General features: G+C 40.8%; 1 protein-coding gene across 1 annotated transcript in view; it reads right to left on the reverse strand.

The window, feature by feature from the left end:
• The window catches only part of clstn2a (calsyntenin 2a), a 543,177-nt gene that overhangs the window by 19,887 nt on the left and 504,406 nt on the right, over positions 1 to 18,884 (reverse strand). Inside the window, exons 12-14 of the mRNA XM_043702948.1 lie at positions 16,466 to 16,632; positions 15,898 to 16,046; positions 3,146 to 3,354 (exon numbers count right to left, since the gene is read on the reverse strand). Coding sequence (XP_043558883.1) covers positions 3,146 to 3,354; positions 15,898 to 16,046; positions 16,466 to 16,632 — 525 coding nt within the window. The remainder of the gene's footprint in view (positions 1 to 3,145; positions 3,355 to 15,897; positions 16,047 to 16,465; positions 16,633 to 18,884) is intronic.

Genomic DNA, 18,884 nt, shown 5'->3' on the forward strand with positions numbered 1-18,884 from the left:
ACAGGGTGGTGCAACATCGAGGGCCAAAGGAGCTGTACTTGGGTCTATATGACTCCAACAATCAGAGAGTTTTCTCCTGATTGCCATTGACTCCAGTTTTGCTGGGGTTCCTTGATGTCACCCTCAGTCAAATGTGGCTGTGATGTGACAGGTTATCACTCTCACCTCACCTCTGGGATTCAGCTCTTTTTTCCATGTTTTTCCTTAATGAAGTCAGGAACTCAAGGTGCCCTGGCAGAACTCAGGATCGGTGAGCAGGTTACGGTGAAGCAGGTGTTGCTTTTTAGCACTGTTTCTGACAGCATCCATCACCTTACTGATGACTGAGAGTAAACTGATGGGCTGGCAATTGGCCAGATTGCATTTGTCCTGATTTTTGGGTACAGGACATGGTGGATAGCATTCCACTTGTCGGGTAGGTATCTGTGTTATAACCATACTGGAATAGCTTGGCTCAGGGTGTGGTAAAATTTGGAGTACACAATTACTGTACTATTGCAGGAATATGGTCAGGGCCCATAGCCTCTGTAGTATCCAATGTCACCTCATGTTTCTTGTTGCCATGTGGAATGAATCAAATTGGCTGACATCTGAGGACCTCTGGAGGAGATGGGCCATCGACTTAGCCTATGCTGGCTGAAAATTGTTGCAAATGCTTCAGTCCTATCTTTTGCACTGAAATGCTGAACTCTCCCATCCTTCTCATCTAGTTAATTGTTTATTTTTTTTCCCTGCCATTCATGGCTGAATGACCTGATGGTTAAGGAATCACTGTCCATCACTTATGATGCTTGTTTCACCAGGCCGACACTTCACATTTTGAAATGCCAGGTGTTGCTCCTTCCATGCAATCCTGTACTTTCCATTGAGCATTGCCTTAATGGCAGAGTGGGGAATATGCTAAGCCATGAGGTTGCAGGTTGTGTTTGAGTACAATTCTGTTACTTCTGATGTCCCACAATGCCTCATGGTTGCCCAGTCTTCCGTTGCCAGCTATACTTAAAGTCCAGTACATTTAGCACAAAGCTGATGCCATACAACACAATGGAGGGTCTTCTCAATGTGAAGACAGGACTTTGTCTCCACAAGGACTGTGTGGTGGTTGTTCTTACCAATACTGCCATAGATAGACTCATCTGCAGCATGCTGATTGGTGCAGATGAGGTATAGTATGTTTCTCTCTCCTTTTGGTTCCCTTGCTACCTGCCAGAAATCCAGTCTAGCAGCAATGTCCTCTAGGACTTGACCAAATTAATCAAAGATGCTGCTACCAAGCATTGATATTGGTGATTGATATTGAAGAGCCCCATTCAGAGAACATTCTGCACTCTTGCTACCCTCAGTACTTTCTGCAAGTGGACTACTGACTCATCAACAGAGGGAGGATGGTCTGTGGTAATCAGCAGGAAATTTCTTTACCCAGGTTTGGCCTGTTGCTATGAGACTTCAAGGGTTTGGACTCAATGTTGAAGACTCCCAGGCAATTCTCTCCTAACTGTATGTCACTATGCTGCTACCTGTGCTGAGTCTGTCCTGCCAAGGGAGAGGATATACTCAGAAATGGTGATAGTGTTGCCTGGACACACAACGTATGATTCTGTTAGTATGACTATAGTGAAGCAATAGCCAATAAATCTGTGAGGCAGCTCGCTCTCCCAGATGTTGATAAGACGGATTTTGCAGGAGTAACACAGCTGAGTTTACCCTTGTTTCTTATACCTAGATTGGTACCAGGTGGTCTGTCTGCTTCATTCCATTTAGAGACTTTTTTTTAGTACAACTGAGTGGTTTGTTAGGTTATTTCAGAGGGCAGTTAAGAGTCAAATACATTGCTGTGGGTCTGGAGTCACACGTGGGCCAAACCAGGTTGGGATATAGCATTCCTTCCCTAAAGGTCATTATTGAACCAAATGGGTTTTTAAGAAATCAACAATGAGACATAGAATTAGACGGAATTACTGAACACAAAGGCCACCATCTGCCATGGTGGGCCATGTCTCAAGGGATCATTTAGGCCGTCTACTCAGGACATCTAAACAGTGCTCCCCTTTACTCCCTTTCACAAGCTTTCACTCAACCAACTCACTTAGTAAGCTTCCAGGGAATGTTCCATGGATACCAAGCTGTGGTCTCCTGTCTGTGCTCTCCACCCAGTAACCAGCTTCTTCTTGCCACCAGTAACAGGTACAGGAGAATACAGACAATGCCCAGTAGTTAACATCACCCAAGCCTCAACACTGCTGAGATTAGGAGGATTTACCACCCCCCAGCTCTGCTCCACCCACCTGACCCCAGCCCGAGTTAAAATCAAAGTTAAAATATCAGAAAGTAGATCAAATTTCCAAACTTGTAGCATATGTGGTGCAAATTTCTTTTGTCATGTATAAGGAAACACACTGATATGAGCAACATGACTGCCAAAATTATAGCGCGGAGCCCATCACTTTAACAATGTAGCATGTTGTTCATCAAAATACTGTAAAATTCTGATACCATGAACTCTAGGTCTAATTGTGATTCCTAGCCAATATCTTAAGTCTGTTAAATATTTAAAATTCAGTTTTCAACTAATCAAGAGTCAGAATTATTGATAGAATAAATTAAATCTTCCTGTAAATTTAATCCGAACAAGAAGTATGGTATTATCAGGGATGAATCTTAGAAAATGTAACTATAAACATTTACTGCAAGAGGTGATGATTAAATCGATTAAAGGTCCTGATTTGAAGGTTGCTATGATTAGAATTGCATCACATAAAAAAACATCCAATGAAAGCTGTGTAAACAAGTAATGGATTTTGTGTCATCAAAAGAATAGCAACTAACAGAACTGCTTATTACTTATGAACTGTTGGCACAGTGTTGCTTGTGCACTATTAGTACACTGGTCAACTACACAACTGGAACATACTTGTGTGGAATATGTGTTAAATTATTGGGTGACTTCTGGGATATGATATAATGTGCTGCTATTGTTGAAATAAAATCGGTTGCTGTAAAATGTGCACGAAACAATATATACCAAGTAAATAGTATAGACTTTGTTAAAAAGCAAAATTTGTATTAAAAAAAAATCCAATGCATCAAGATTTTTAACTTGGCGGCTTTTCTCTGCCTGTTTTGCATTGCCTCTTAGTTTTCTCACCTTTGCTATCTTCGTGTTGCCCTCTTCGGATTGTGCTGATGATTCTGAGGCCTGGGAAGAGTATCACGCCTCTGTTGTTTTCAAATTCAGATGCCGGTCTGGAGAAATGGTCCAACCCACTAATTGTAATCTTTGGTTCAACAGGCTGAAGGACTACAATGTATGCAGAAATGTTGGAGATACTGATACAAGTGTCCTCGCCGAAACACCTTCACAAGTAAATAAGACATTACAGGGAAACGTTCATTACCTTAAAGCCTAAAGTCAGTTTTCAGTGAAAGAACTTTATTAATTTTGTGCACAATTGCTTGAATCTTGCAAACAGGATCTGGAGATCCTTTTCAAGGCTCTCTGCTTTTATGCTGGACTCTTCCATATTACAACCAATCAAATAATTCTACTGAACTGAAAGATCCTGTTCACACATTTCCATAATTTTTCCATCGCCAAGGTGATTAGGATGATTAATATAACTAGGTTTAAAATTACTAAGAATGATGGATGCTGGAATGATCAGAAACAAAAATTCAAATTGCTGGAAAAACCCTGCAGGTCTGGTAGCATCTCTGAAGAGAAATCAGAGTTATTGCTTTCGATCCAATGATCCTTCAGGTCCACAGATGCTGCCAGATCTGCTGAATTTTTCCAGCAGTTTCCAGTTTTGTTTCTGAACATAAGAAAGTTTTGTCATTTTAATAACATGTGGGCATTCATAAGAGAATATTTATGTTGTAGAGGAAACACTAAGCTGATTGGAAGAGCATGACATGTAATTATTATTGTTGTTGCTTTCATTGTTTCAATTCCAATTCGCAGTCCCTCTGACATGTGCCTGATTGGAAGTGGATTGCATACAATACATCCCAACTATATTCTAAATGCAAAGTTTTATAAGATCACTATGTTTGGGGACTCTCTCTTGAGAATGAGACGATGTTGGTGAAATGAAGGAGATCATGTTATACAAGGGCTTTGGGAAGCTGGAGCAACCTTGCGACAATGTCATGAATGTGCACATCAGTGAGCATAAAGAGCAGTATGGATGGCTCAGAATGTAAGGAGAGCCAAGAGGACGAGCCCTCCAGTGCATCTTCTCCACTTCCCGCACCTCCGCCCTTGAACCTCACCCTTCCAATCGCATCAAGGATGAAACCCCCAGTCCTCACCTAGCATCCCACCAATCTTCAGATACAACGCATCATCCTCCACCATTTCTGCCATCTACAGTCAGACCCCACCAGCAGAGATACTTCCCTCCCCACCCCTACCAGCATTCCGCAGAGAATTCCCTCTGTGACTCCCTTGTTAGTCCATGTTCCCCCTCCAACACACCCGCCACACTTGGCACCTTCCCTTGCTACCTCAAGAGATGTAAAACCTGTGCCAACACCTCCCCCCTCACCTCCATCCAAGGCCCCAATGGGTCCTTGCACATCCGGCAGAGATTTTCCTGCACATCCATACACCTTATCTACTGTGTCTATTGCCCTTGATGCGGTCTCCTCTACATTGGGGATGCAGGGTCCTAACTTATAGGACATTTCAGGGAACATCTCTGGTACACATGCACCAAACAACCCCACCGCCCTGTGGCCGATAACTTCAACTCCCCCTCCCACTCCACCAAGGACATGCAAGTCCTGGGCCTCCTCCACTACCAAATCCAAGCCACGCAACACCTGGAGGAAGAACGCCTGATCTTCTTCCTTGGGACTCTTCAACCAGATGGCATCAATGTCAATTTCACCAATTTCCTCATCTCCCCTCCCTCCACCTCATCCCAGATCCAACCCCCCAACTCAGCACCGCCCTCTTGAACTGTCCTACCTGTCCATCTTCCTTCCCACCTATCCGCACCACCCTCCCCTCCAACTTATCTCCATCACCCCTCACCTCCATCTACTTATCGCCTCCCAGTTACCTTCCACCCAGCCTCACTCTCACCCTCCTATTTATCTCTCAGCCCCCTTCTCCCCCCCATTCCTGATGAAGGGCTTATGTTCAAAATGCCGATACTCCTGATCCTCGGATGCTGCCTGACCTTATGTGCTTTCCCAGCGCCACACTTTTCGACATTTAGTTCCAAGTTGACTATCCTCTAGGCCCTCAGTTGTAGATATTTTAATCAACCTGTTCAGACGATGTAACATCACACCTTTGGAGCAGCTGGGACATGAACATGGCCTTCCTGGCTCAGAGGTAGGGGCACTGCCACTGTGCCACAAAAGTGTGCACTCCCTCAACTCTATTCGAACTTACATGGAAACAACGTCTGCATGATTCACATTGCCCTGGAGATTGACTTTAGGAAGGAAGAATGCATAGGAATTATTGGTGGATCTGGTTGCAAACGTTTAGATAGAGACAGTGAAACATGGAAAATAGGAGCAGGCCTAACAGCCCTTCAAGCCTGTCCCACAATCTATTATGATCATGGCTGATCATCCAACTCAATAGTGTGAGCTTTTCCCTATATCCTTTGATTCCTCTTTCTCCAAGTGCTAGATCTAACACCTTCTTGAAATTAAACAGTTTTGGCCTTGACTGCTTTCTGTGGTTGTGAATTCCACAGGCTTACCACTCTTTGGGTGAAGAAATTTCTCATCACCTCAGTGCTAAATGGTCTACCCTGCATCCTTACACCATGACTCTGGTTCTGGACTCCATTGCCATCAGGAGCATCCTTCCTGTATCTACCCTGTCTAGTCATAGAATCATACAGCTTGGAAACAGACCCTCTGGTCCAATTAATCTGCTCCATCCAGACATCCCAATCTGACCTCGTCCCATTTGCCAGCATTTGTCCCATATCCCTCTACACCCCCTATACATCCAAATGCCTTTTAAATATAATTGTACCAGCCTCCATCACTTCCTCTGTTGTGACAATTTCACTTTTAACGGTCATCTGAAATGGCCGAGCAAGCTATTCTGTTCAAGGGCAATTAGTATTGTGTTGCAAAATTAAACTTGAATTTGAAAAATAATAAAGGTATAAAGAAAACGTATAAAACTTTCTGACCTAAAAATGAGTGAAAGCAATGAATTTATAATTGTAAATATAGACTAATTAATATAAAAAACTTAAAATGTGCCAAACAATAAAGCTAACTCATAAACCTTTTTAATCTTTTCAATGAAGAAGTGGAAATATAGAGAGACAGTATTGCAAATGGATTGGTTGATGCTAATTTACTAAAACATTTTGCTATTTTGATCACTATTCCATACATGCACCACTCTCTTTATGAAAAAAAATCACCCTTTAAGTCCCTTTTAAATCTTTCCCCTCTCACCCCAAACTTATGCCCCTTCAAACCCCCACCCACTCCCCAGGAAAAAGATCTTGGCTATTCACCCTATGCATGCCCCTCACGATTTATAAACTTCTATGAAGTCACCCCTCAGGCTCCAACAGTCCAGAGAAAAAAAGCCCCAAACCTTTTTAGGCTCTCCCTATAAGTTAAACCCTCCAATCCTGTTAGGGTATTATAAATTTCTATGTGATTGCACCTCATTCTTTTCGACTGCAGTCAATACAATCCTAAATAATTTAACCTCTCCTCGTTGTCTTTCCTGCCATCCCAGAAATCATTCTGGTGAACCTGCACTGCACTCCCCCTGTCAAACTTATCAACTCAGTGCATAGACACATCTCCAGAATTCCAATAGATGTGTCAAGCATGATTCAGCTTTCATAAATTCATGCTGATTCTGTTCGATCCTGCCACTGTCTTCCAAATACTCAGCTACTATATCTTTAATCATGGGAACTAGCATTGTCTCCACAATTGATATCAAGCTTAGTGGTCTATAATTCCTAGTTTACTCTCTGCTCCCTTTTTAAATAGATGAGTTACATTAGCTACCCTCAAACCTGTAGGAACTGTTCCAGATTCACAGAACCTTGAAAGATGACCACCACTATTTCAATGCTGCTTCCTTAAGTACTCTGATTTGTAGATTACCAGGCCCTGAGGTTTTTATCAGTCTTCAATCCTATAAGTTTTCCCAAGATTGCCTTTCTACAAATGCTGATATTCTAAAATTATCTTTAAACATCACACACAGGGTCAGGCTGTTGAAATATGAGAGAGAGAGGGAGAGACAGAGACTGGGTGAACTGGGAGATGGAAGCAGCGAGTCTCAGTCATTCATCGTACAGGATGTGGGTGGACTCTTGCATTTGAATTAACAAGGACAGGTTTGTGAGGGTGTAAATGAAGCTGGAAGATTCACCTAGCTTTGGCTGGAAAGAATAATCTGTTATTCATTTCTCACCCTGAAAGCCAGTTCTGGGAGAAGAAGTATTCTGAATAGAAGAGGAAAATAAAGCTGAGAATATTTTTGGACTGGTTGCAGGAGAATGAAATTTATATCTCTGGGACAGAGTAAAATATAACAGTAGCAGGGAAGATTTTAGATTGCTTTAGAAAATAATTAAGTGGAAGATCTTTTCTGTCATTTGGAGTATAAGTTGCCTTCTGAAACAGTGTTTAGTCAATGCGCCTTTTAATTTATCACAGTAAGTCTTAAAACTTTACATGTCACATGGTCCTTTCAGTCATTCATTGGAAGCTTGAATTGCTTTTTAAAAGTCAGTCTCTTTGGAGATCTTAGGAAATTCAGAGATCTGGTAGGATTTTGAATCCTCATGATGAGATGAATACACTCAGATTTATCAGAGCTTAAATGAATTGGTTTATTTTGTACTGTGGAAACATTAACATGATATTTTCTGACTAAACTATTCAGAGGTGTTATTACACACCTCTGGAGCAAGTGGGGTTTGAACCTAAACCTCCTGGTCTAAAGTTAGGGGCAATACCACAATGTCTCAAGAGCCTAATACATTAACATCACTATGTCTATTGTGGAGGTGTTCCTCAAGGAGAGGATCTGTCCGAATGCCTTGTAACGGTTAACCATTGTTAATTTGAAGGCAATAGCATAAAAGTTAGAAATAAATTTACAAACAGGCACAAAGAAGGTAGAGATACTTGAAACCATACTTGAACTTGGACAAAGCAGTAATCCAGATAAAACACAGGTAGAGTTGACCAGAATTCATTTGCAACTGAAACAACTTGAACTCGAAGGAAACAGGAAAGGATTGAACTCAGAAAAATAAAAAGAGAAAGAGAGGGAATGTGCAAATATGAATGAGGATTCTAAGTAGAAGAAAAAGATAAAGATAGAAGGCCAGATCTCAATGTCAACATTAGTGTTGCACACATTGCTGCTAACCCCAGAATGACACTACATGTACTAGATCATATTTCATTATTTCAGCAATAACATCCGGCGTGGTGGGCATGTAAAACCTTGTAAGAGAAAGATTGGCAAATGAAGAAGAGGAGCAGACAGAAGACATGACTCCTTCATATCACAGTAGCTTTTGCATTAAGCTAAGATTTTTCAAGTCTCAAGTCCTTCAGTGGCTGAAAGGGTTGAGTATGAAAGTCAGTGAGTGGGTGAGATGGTAGTCAGTAAGCAATAATTGACTCGAGGGTGTAACTGGGTCTGGAGGGTGGTGGTGGGACAGAGAGTTTGGATTAGCAAGTGATGGGAAGGGTGGGGTTGGTCATTTTTAATGCTCTGCTCATTTACACTGTCCAATCACTCGTTATACCAGAGATTAACCAGTGTGGCATTCTCAAAGTAAGTATCCAGCTGAAGTCTCACACATTTGGTTCAAGCCTCTGAGCCTGATCTCAGTGTTGGAGTCTTTGAGGCATTCTTTCAGGCAGTGAAGGTCAGTCAAGCAATATGCAAAAGCCATGGATTCTGCAGGATCCAACAAGCAACAGCAAACCCAGATTTTATTCCCCAGGTTCTTTGATGATTCGGGCTGCAAAAGTTTCAAATTGTGAGGAGTTACCCAAAAACCTGATGAGTCGACTTTATGTTCTTGCATTGCCTTAGTAAGAAATATTGGCATCATGCCTAAATTCACTGAGGATGGAGTTAAAATGCATTTCAATTTGTTTGAAAAAATTGCGACAAGGTTGTCATGGCCGACAGAAATCTGGTCAATTTTATTTGTGTATTTTATTGGGAAAGCATTGGAGGTTACTTTATCCTTTTGGATAAACATTCTGCTGATTGTTATAACTCAGACAGGAAGAATCTGCTGGTAATCAAGCCCCTCTACTTCCCTACTATATTGTCCTAAACGTGTAAGTGCCTGACTGAATCACCAAGATGTTTGAATTCATTTAGTTTTTACTGTTATCGAGGAAAACAAACACTCTGACAGGGTTTTGTCAATAAACACAAAATCTTATTTACGGTGGACAAACTTAGTTTTTCCACAAGTGGTAAACTTCACAGACTTAACCTATGGCTTTTTAATCCCACATACACACATAAACGGGCAGGATACATAGCTCTGCTGAGTTATAATGGGTGGGGAAAAAAAGCAAGAAAGAAACACTGAAACTAGGAGCAGGAGTAGACCATCAGCCCTTTAGCCATAATCATATTGATTGGTGAAGCAGGCTTGATCATCCAACTCAGTACCTGTTCCTGCTTTCTCCCCATACTCTTTGATTGTTTTGTTGATGAAAAAAAGAATTAATGAAAGTATTTAAAGAATCTTTGAAAACATAATGTCCTATTTAAAAGACCATGAAGGCAATCACAGAAATATTAAGGCATCTGCTTCTCTGTGTTGAAATTTGCATGATTTGAGAGGAACAGCATGTTACTTTTGCCATAAACGGGGCATGTAAAGCCTTGTTGCTGGAAGGTAAAAGCTAGGATTTTTGTGTTTGAAGGGATGGATAATGTCTTTTTTTAGAAAATGCTGTACTGGAGAATGAAGCTTGCAATAAATTGACATTATTAATGTACTTAGAGTGTGTGCATATTGGAAGAGATAATATTGTGGGAGTTTTACATGGATGAAATAACTCCATTTTTGTCTTGTTAACAGGCAAAACATTGAGCTTAGAGAAACAGGGTTGGCTCAATTCCTGATGTTAGCGAAATACATGAATTTCTCACTTGGAATTTCACTAAATAAAAATGTATTCATACAGGCATTAATAGAAATCAGTTACCTGGTCCACTCAGTAGAGCAAATTTAATCTGTGCTTGAGGCACTGGCTGTTATTGTAAGAGAAGCATCAAAATTGCCTATTAATGATATTGACCTTATTGTTAGAAAAAACATCTAGGCTGGAAAACCTGCACAAACTCGAGATGTATCTGCAAAATTTAAACTTGTTAACGATCAGGATGTATCAGCAAGATTAATGGATGTTGAAAAATATATGTCTGTCTTTGAATTTGTTGTAAAGAATGATAGTTTGCTTCAAGGTATGAATTGTCTATCCCTAATTGTTCTTGAAAAGGTAATAGCGAACTGCCTTCTTGAACTGCTGCATGTCACGTGTGAGGGTACAGTTACAGCGCTGCTGAGACAGAAGTTCCAGGATAATTTTGACCCAGTGACAGTGAAGGAATGATGATACAGTTCCAAGTCAGAATGGTTTGTGACTTGGGGTGGGGAAACCGAAGGTCAGGGTGTGTCCATGTATGTGCTAATGCTGTCCTTCTGGGATGGACAGGTCATGATTTTGCAGTTGCTTCGGAAGAAATCTTGATGAGGTGCTGCTGTGCATTTTGCAGGTGGCACATACTGTGCATCAGGGAGAGTAAATCTTTAAGGCAGATAACCAGGGTAACGTACAGAGCTAAACACAACTGGAAACAATCTGGTGCTGTCTGAATTAAATCTGCCTCCAGGTCCACAGGTGACAAAGTGGAATACAGCAGCTATTTATGGAGCAACAGCAATAGACTGCCTTAAAACAAGATAACGTGTCTGTAGCTAATGCTGATACTGTGAAACTATGAGGACAAAGTAGAATCTAAATACTTCAGCATAACAAAGCAGATGGTTACAGAGAGTGGTAAACTCGGGCCCGGACAATCACAAAGGCCAACCTGCCATCTATAGAATCCATCTATCAGGCCCGCTGTCAAGGAAAGGCTGCCAGCATTCTCAAAGATCCATCCCATCTGGCAACGTTTGTTTACAACCTCTACCATCGGGGAGAAGGTACAGAAGCCTGAACACATGCATCAGCCGGTTTCATAACCCTTCAGTTGTTAGAATACTGAATGTACACACAAACTCTTAACATTTGCCTGTCCCTGTGTTTTTGTTTTTGCTGCTATTTACCTATTATCTACTTATCTATGCTACTTAACTATGTGATCTGCCTGTATTGCTCGCAAGACAAACCTTTTCACTGTGCCTCGGTACACATGACAATAAATTCAATTCAATTCAATTCAATTCAGTTAACTCTGCAAGAAAGGGGTTTAACAAAAGTCATACTGAATAGGAAAAAAAAATTAAAACAATCCCCGAGCTTGCGAAGTGTGAGCATCAGGATTTCCTAAGTGAACGTTAATGTGATTTTCGACAAGATTCTTAAATCTGTAAAGAACTGTACTCCGAGCTTTAAGCAGGAGATGCATGATTCCATTGTTTGTCTGAGTGATCCTTTATTTACCAACTTGAACAATAAAATACTCATATCCATGAAAAATAAGAAAGCCCCAGAGGTGAAACCTGAATAAAGTGATTCACAGACTGATTCTAAAGAAGAAAAAAGACCCTACAGAAGCCACATGTGGAGTTGTGACAGAGGATTTTATCTTGATTTACAGCTTACACCTAATGGAATTTGAAAATCACAGGGATTGTCAGCAAAAAGCTGTGTTTCTTGTCACCGCTACCCAGACTGAACCAATTGTGTTATCTTTTAACCAAGGGCATCGAAACACTTGAAATTTATTTGACATGAGAAAGGAGATTTACCATGAAGCGTAGTGGAAAGAGAAGCCAGCAGCTGCAGAATGAACTCTCTGTCGGAAGAGAGCTTGCACCTTAAAGATCCGCGTAAGAATCAGAGAATCCCTACAGTATGGAAGGCCGTTCAACCCATTGAGTCTGCACCGACCCTCCGAAAAACATCCCACTCAGACCCAGCCACCCCTACCCTATTCCTCTAACCCTGCATTTCCCAAGGCTAATCCACCTAGCTTGCACAATCCTGGACACTCTGGGCAATTTAGCATGGCCAACCCATCTAATCTGCACAGTTTGTACTGTGGGAAGAAACCAGAGCATCCGGAGGAAACCCACACAGGCACAAGGAAAATCTACACAGACAGCCGCTGAAAGGTGAAATTGAACCCAAGTCTCTGGCACCATGAGGCAGCAGTGCTAACCACTGAGCCATCTCCTAACAGTTACATGCTTTTGATTAACACAGGTTGTATGTTATGAAGGTGCCAAGGCGCGATCTTTAATGGCAAAATGTGACAGCGTTGTACGGGTGGGGGGTTGGCGGCATTTGCCAGTGAGAAGATTACTAATAATGTATGTGGTCAGTTAGTGACTATTCTTTACAATGTTATACTTCGGAATAGTGTTTGTGAAAGCTCTTAATGTTTCATTTTTTAGAGGTGAGGTGCAACAAAAGCAAAGTTTTAAAGGTTTGTTGTGTTTTGACACTCTTTTAAAGTAAAATGAATGAATGAACAGGGTCATGTGATGTGTTCGGAATTTTGGCTGGCAACAAACCTGAATACTTAGTAGTTCAAAGTTAAAAGGAGAGCCCAGGTTGTCTTACTGAATAGGAGGTGCACAACCTTCAAACTTGCAAACAATGGTCAGACCAGCTGTGCTGATAGATAGACTGTAGTCTCTACTTCTCAAGGATATATTAGTAATGTCAGTTTTCACCCACAAGTATACTTTACACTACTATGTAATTTCAAGATTGAACTGAGTTTGGGAGGGAGGACGATAGCAAAGTAGCTTTTTGACCTGGGTTCAATTCTGATGTGATTCACATTGCTACTGACATGTGCTTTGACAGGGAATAAAACCACAGGAGTCATTGTAGAATTAGCGGTTTGACAAATATCACGATAGCATCAGCCTGGAAGAACCAGAGAGAGTGACAGCAAAGGAGAAAGTAAGGACTGCAGATGCTGGAGACCAGAGTTGAAAAATGTGATGCTGGAAAAACACAGCAGGCCAGGCAGCATCTGAGGAGCAGGAGAATCGACGTTTCGGGCATAAGCCCTTCTTCCTGAAGAAGGGCTTATGCCCGAAATGTCGATTCTCCTGCTCCTCGGATGCTGCCTGGCCTGCTGTGTTTTTCCAGCATCACATTTTTCAACAGAGTGACAGCAAAACCAGACACTGACCAGAAAAATATTGACTAGGTCACCCAAGATAATTCTGCAGCTCTTCTTTGAGGGGTGACCTTGTGGGGGTTTGTGAGACCTAGGAGGCAACTTTTTCACTCGGGGGGGTAGTGTGTGTATGGAATGGGCTGCCAGAAGAGGCTGGTACAATTGCAACATTTGGAGGGCATTTGGATGGGTGTATGAATGGGAGGGGTTTGGAGAGATATGGGCCAGGTGCTGGCAGGTGGCACTAGATTGGTTGGGATATCTGGTCAGCATGGACGTGTTGGACCTAAGGGTCTGTTTCCGTGCTGTACATCTCTATGACTCTATAAATCTCCATTGTTAACTACATAGAATGTGGTGGGAGTTTGTCCTTGGATTGAAGAGGCCATCTTCATGAGGGTTTCAATGAAGGTTCTCTTAGCTTTAGGTAGAGAGTGAATCAATCCCTTACTGCAAAAGTCAGTTTGGGGAGCAGACGTTATCCGGGGTGGGTGGGGGGAACAAAAATAGAGGTAAGAATAGCTTTTGCGCTGTTTCCTAGATCATGACCTGTACACTTAAGAAACAAAGTAAGGTAGAATTATGGTAGGAGGACTTTCAGTTGATTTAAAGGGTTTCTGTAGTTTAGAACTTAATTTATCTACTAAATTATCTACTAAAGTTAACAAGAGTTTTTTTTAGATTAGTTTAGATTCCCTACAGTGCGGAAACAGGCCCTTCGGCCCAACAAGTCCACACTGACTCTCCGAAGTGTAACCCACCCAGACCCATTCCTCTACTCATGCACCTATCACTATGGGCAATTTAGCATGGCCAATTCACCTGACTTGCACATCTTTGGAGTGTGGGAGGAAACTGGAGCACCCGGAGGAAACCCATGCAGACATGGGGAGAATGTGCAAACTCCACACAGACAGTTGCCCGAGGCAGCAGTGCTAACCACTGAGCCACCGTACCACCCTCAAATTAAATTCTAAGCCATAGAAACACTTTAGATCAACTGAAAGTCCTCCTACCATAATTCTACCTTACTTTGTTTCTTAAGTGTACATGTCATGATCTAGGAAACAGCGCAAAAGCTATTCTTACCTCTATTTTTGATACCCCCCACCCATCCCGGATAATGTCTGCTCCCCAAACTGACTTTTGCAGTAAGATATTGATTCACTCTCTAGCTAATGCTAAGGGAACCTTCATTGAAACCCTCATGAAGATGGCCTCCTCAATCCAAGGACAAACTCCCACCACATTCTATGTAGTTAACAATGGAGACTTGCTGTCACACTCTCTGGTTCTTCCAGGCAATTCTATCATGATATTTTTCAAACTGCCTAATTTTGTCACAGTAAATTTCTTAAAATCTGAAATCTTGATCTGTGATCCTTTCAGTCATTCATGTGGAAGCTTGAATTTTGTTTTACAAGTTAGGGGTCTATATGGACAACTATCCAAGAAAAGTAATCAAAACGATGCTGAAGGTAACATATCATAAATTCGAACAGTAAATGACTTGTGGAGACTCAACTCATTGTGTTTTTTAAAGAAAATAAACAGCAAGTGCCATAATGCACCTTGTTTATAGTTGATAGTCTAAAAATCCCAAGATGTTGCAATGTTATCATCACATGTAATAGAGGCCAATGTTTATCACTTAGCTTTCAAGGGGTTAAATTCACAGGACAGCAGAAACTGCAAGCTTCAAATGGGACAATTGAACCACTGTACCTGTGACAGTGGGATTGATTTCCCTGTCATGATTCAGAGTTATTGTTGCTGTAGATTCAGCAGATTTCACCTCCATGTTAGACTAGTGGATTCTATTCTTGACAGAGGCAGTCAGCTTAACTAAACACTGACATTGGGCTTGGGTTTTAAAACAGAGATCTTCAAAATCTAAACGCAGTCATGCAAACAAGAGACTAAGGGAAGAAATGGAATGCAAGAGAAAGGAGTTAGGAAATTTGCTTCAAGTATAATTTCAAATATGATGACTCACTGAAGTGAGATAAGGTGTTACATTAGCACACAAAATTAAGTTGCATCACTGAAACAAAGTGAATCTAAACACCAATGTAATTCTACACCTTCAACTGATGACTTTAGTGATTCATATGAAGTTGCATCTGAATAAGCCTTCAGAGTGAATGGAGAAATAAATACATGTGAGAAAGACAGAAGTGTCAGGTCCAAAGTTTGAGGCGTTGTGTTACATTGTTGGTGTACATGCTATATAAATAAATTTAGTGCTGCATCAGGCAACTCCTCTAAACGTATAGCACTTAAGAGAATGATTGATGCCTAAGAGTGTATTTATAGCTGGAACCAATTGAAAATTGGTTTCAATCATTAGGTGAACCAAATTGAGCTTCATATGATTCTTGCAAATTATTTTTTGACAATGGGATAAACTCAATAGACATCGATATTTATTGGGGGGAAAATTATATTGAAATCTTGTTTTCTGTTTATTCTGATTAAAATTAACCAACGCATGTGTGTGAACACAGAACATTGTAGAGGTAACCTACTGGACTGTGGTAGAAATGGTGTAGCGTCGAATACCAGGAGTTGGGAACTGCCTTGAGTTAATGTATGCAACCAACTGCATGGCTCGAGTTACAGTGTCGATGTCATCTCCCTCAATAACCAGGACGGACTGGGCAGGATTGAAGTGGAACTAGAAGAAAAGAGCAGAATGAAGTTGGATACATAACTTGATCAAAATTGCTTTTGACTTTTACAGATAAAACCTCTACTTCAACTGTCAAAAAAAATCATCCATAGCACTGGATTTCATCTGTAAGTTCCAAGTAAATTTGGAGTGAATCGATTTAGCAGCAAAATAAATTTATCATAGTTCTCAAATCATTAATGCGAGCATATTTTGAAGTTTAGTGTGCTCAAGGAAGATATAGTTTAAATGCAAAACAATTTAGTATCAAATTATTTGTCAATATAATTAACAAAATTGTAATCTTTTAGTGCTATTCTTTTGCATCAAATTAATTGTACATGCATTTAGCCTTTCGTGAACAGTGACATACGTTAATGGAAAATCTTCAATCAACAGACTTATAAGCCATTATAATCCCTCACCTTGATTTCTTTGCCAAGACTCTCCAAGGAATTAATATCTAAGCCCTCCTTACAAGTCTGCAAGCAGGAGATAACTTTCCGACTCTCAATCTTGCCTGGACGTATAGATAAACCAGCAAGACTACCATGGAAAAACTGGGCAAATCGAGGCTTCACAATCTCCCCACCTAAAAGATAATTTTTTTAAGAAAAATCAATGTCTACTCAATGCAAGTACAGCAGTAGCTCCATCTTATTTAATAGTAAGTGTCCTGTTGTCCTTGTCATGCATAAACAAGCAAGAAGAGTATTGGTGTTAGAAAGGGATAACTTATAGCGTACCTAAACTTTCCAAATGCAAACATCTAGTTACAACAAAAAAAAAACACCTCCTGCCAATTAGTCACTACTTTCCACCTCAAACTAAATACATTTGTCTTAAATGGACTCTCTTAAGCCCTTTTTAAACAACTTGAATTGCTGTTGTACAGAACAATTGCTGATAAAAGAAAGTTTGGATATTGTCAGTGGTTTTTCCAGAACTATGATTTAAAGAAAAGTTGTTGAAACATTGATGGATAGTTATTTCTGCACAGTAATTCCTCACTTCAAGCTGCAAATGTATTCCTGAAAAAAGCAACTTTAAATGAAATAACTTTAATTGAATCAGATTTCCATTACAACCAATGTAAAAACTTTAGTGATGTTCTGTAGGACCATTCTGCACTGAAAAAACTTCCTAAATTGACATAGTTGTAAATAAATACCTTTTAAATTAATTAAAACATATGAATAAAATTTAGCAACTATTTCAATGCACCCCCCACCATGCAGATCAGCTCTCTCAAAAGCTAATTCTCTCCTACTTATCGTTTCCCTGCCAACCCTCTCTCACTCACTACTTCCTCCCTGAAACCCTGAGTGTGGACTCAGCAGAAGGGTAACAAGAGAGTAGGTGAAAAAGTGAGAGTCAGGAAGGGAAGCGACAAGTGTAAAGACTGGAGAGTGGGAGAGCCACAAAGGGAGGAGAGACTCTTGGGAGGAAATGGGAGAGTAGTTCAGAGAATAGGAGAGAATCTTGGGGAGCCAGGAGTGGCTGCTTTAAAATAGCACCAATTGGGAGATACATGCTCTGTCAGGTCCAGTGTGAAACAACACTAAAGCAAAAGTCTTCATGTTAAATAATGGCTGTATTGTATCATCATGATAAATAATGGTGAGGAAGGTAAACTAAAACTGGAATACACACATATTTGAAATTGTAATACAAACAGTACACACCAAACAAAATTTATTACAAACACATGCACAATCTTAGAGAGATTTGAGAACATTTGTAGCTCAGGTTGAGGTTCTGAGTATAGGTTTGCTTGCTGAGCTGGAAGGTTCTTTTTCAGACATTTTGTCACCATACTAGGTAACATCATCAGTGAGCCTCCAGGTAAAGTACTGGTAGTGTAGCGTACTTTCTATTTATGTGTTTGGGTTTCCTTGAGTTGGTGATGTCATTTCCTCTGGTGACAACATTTTTGGTTCTTTTTCTCAAGGGGTGGTAAATGGGATCCAACTCAATGTGTTTGTTGAAAGACATCCGGTTGGAATGCCATGCATCTAGGAATTCTCATGCGTGTCTTTGCTTGGCTTGTCCTAAGATGGATGTGTTGTCCCAGTCGAAGTGGTGTCCTTCCTCATCTGTATGTAAGGATACTAGTGAGAGTGGGTCATGTCTTTTTGTGGCTAGTTGATGTTCTGTATCCTGGTGGTTAGTTTTCTGCCTGTTTGTCCAATGCAGTGTTTGTTACAGTTCTTGCAAGGTATATAGCTGAGAAATCGGCAGACTGTGTTTATTGGGTACTCGTTCTTTTTGAATACACAGTATAGGTGATTTTCCTCTGCTCTTCGTAGATCCTCTATGCTGCAGTGTGTAGCGGCTCGTTGAAATAATGTTCTGATGCAGCTTCATTTGTGGATGTAGTTCAATATTTGGTCCATATGTGTCATTTTCCTGAAGATGCTGGTTTGAAGTTTCCCATTGGCTGTACGCTCACTGTGACATCTACGAATGGCAGTTTGCTGTTGTTTTCCTCCTCTTTAGTGAACTTTACGCCAGTAAGAGTATTATTGATGGTCGAAGAGAAAGTGAGGACAAGTTTCCCATTGGCTGTACGCTCACTGTGACATCTACGAATGGCAGTTTGCTGTTGTTTTCCTCCTCTTTAGTGAACTTTATGCCAGTAAGGGTATTATTGATGGTCGAGGAGAAAGTGAGGACTGCAGATGCTGGAGATCAGAGCTGAAAATGTGTTGCTGGAAAAGCGCAGCAGGTCAGGCAGCATCCAAGGAACAGGAGAATCGACGTTTTGGGCATAAGCCCTTCTTCAGGAATGAGGAAAGTGTGTCCAGCAGGTTAAGATAGCATCTGCAGTCCTCACTTTCTCCT

Source organism: Chiloscyllium plagiosum, chromosome 13 (assembly GCF_004010195.1).
Source record: "Chiloscyllium plagiosum isolate BGI_BamShark_2017 chromosome 13, ASM401019v2, whole genome shotgun sequence".
NCBI classification, from domain to species: domain Eukaryota; kingdom Metazoa; phylum Chordata; class Chondrichthyes; order Orectolobiformes; family Hemiscylliidae; genus Chiloscyllium; species Chiloscyllium plagiosum.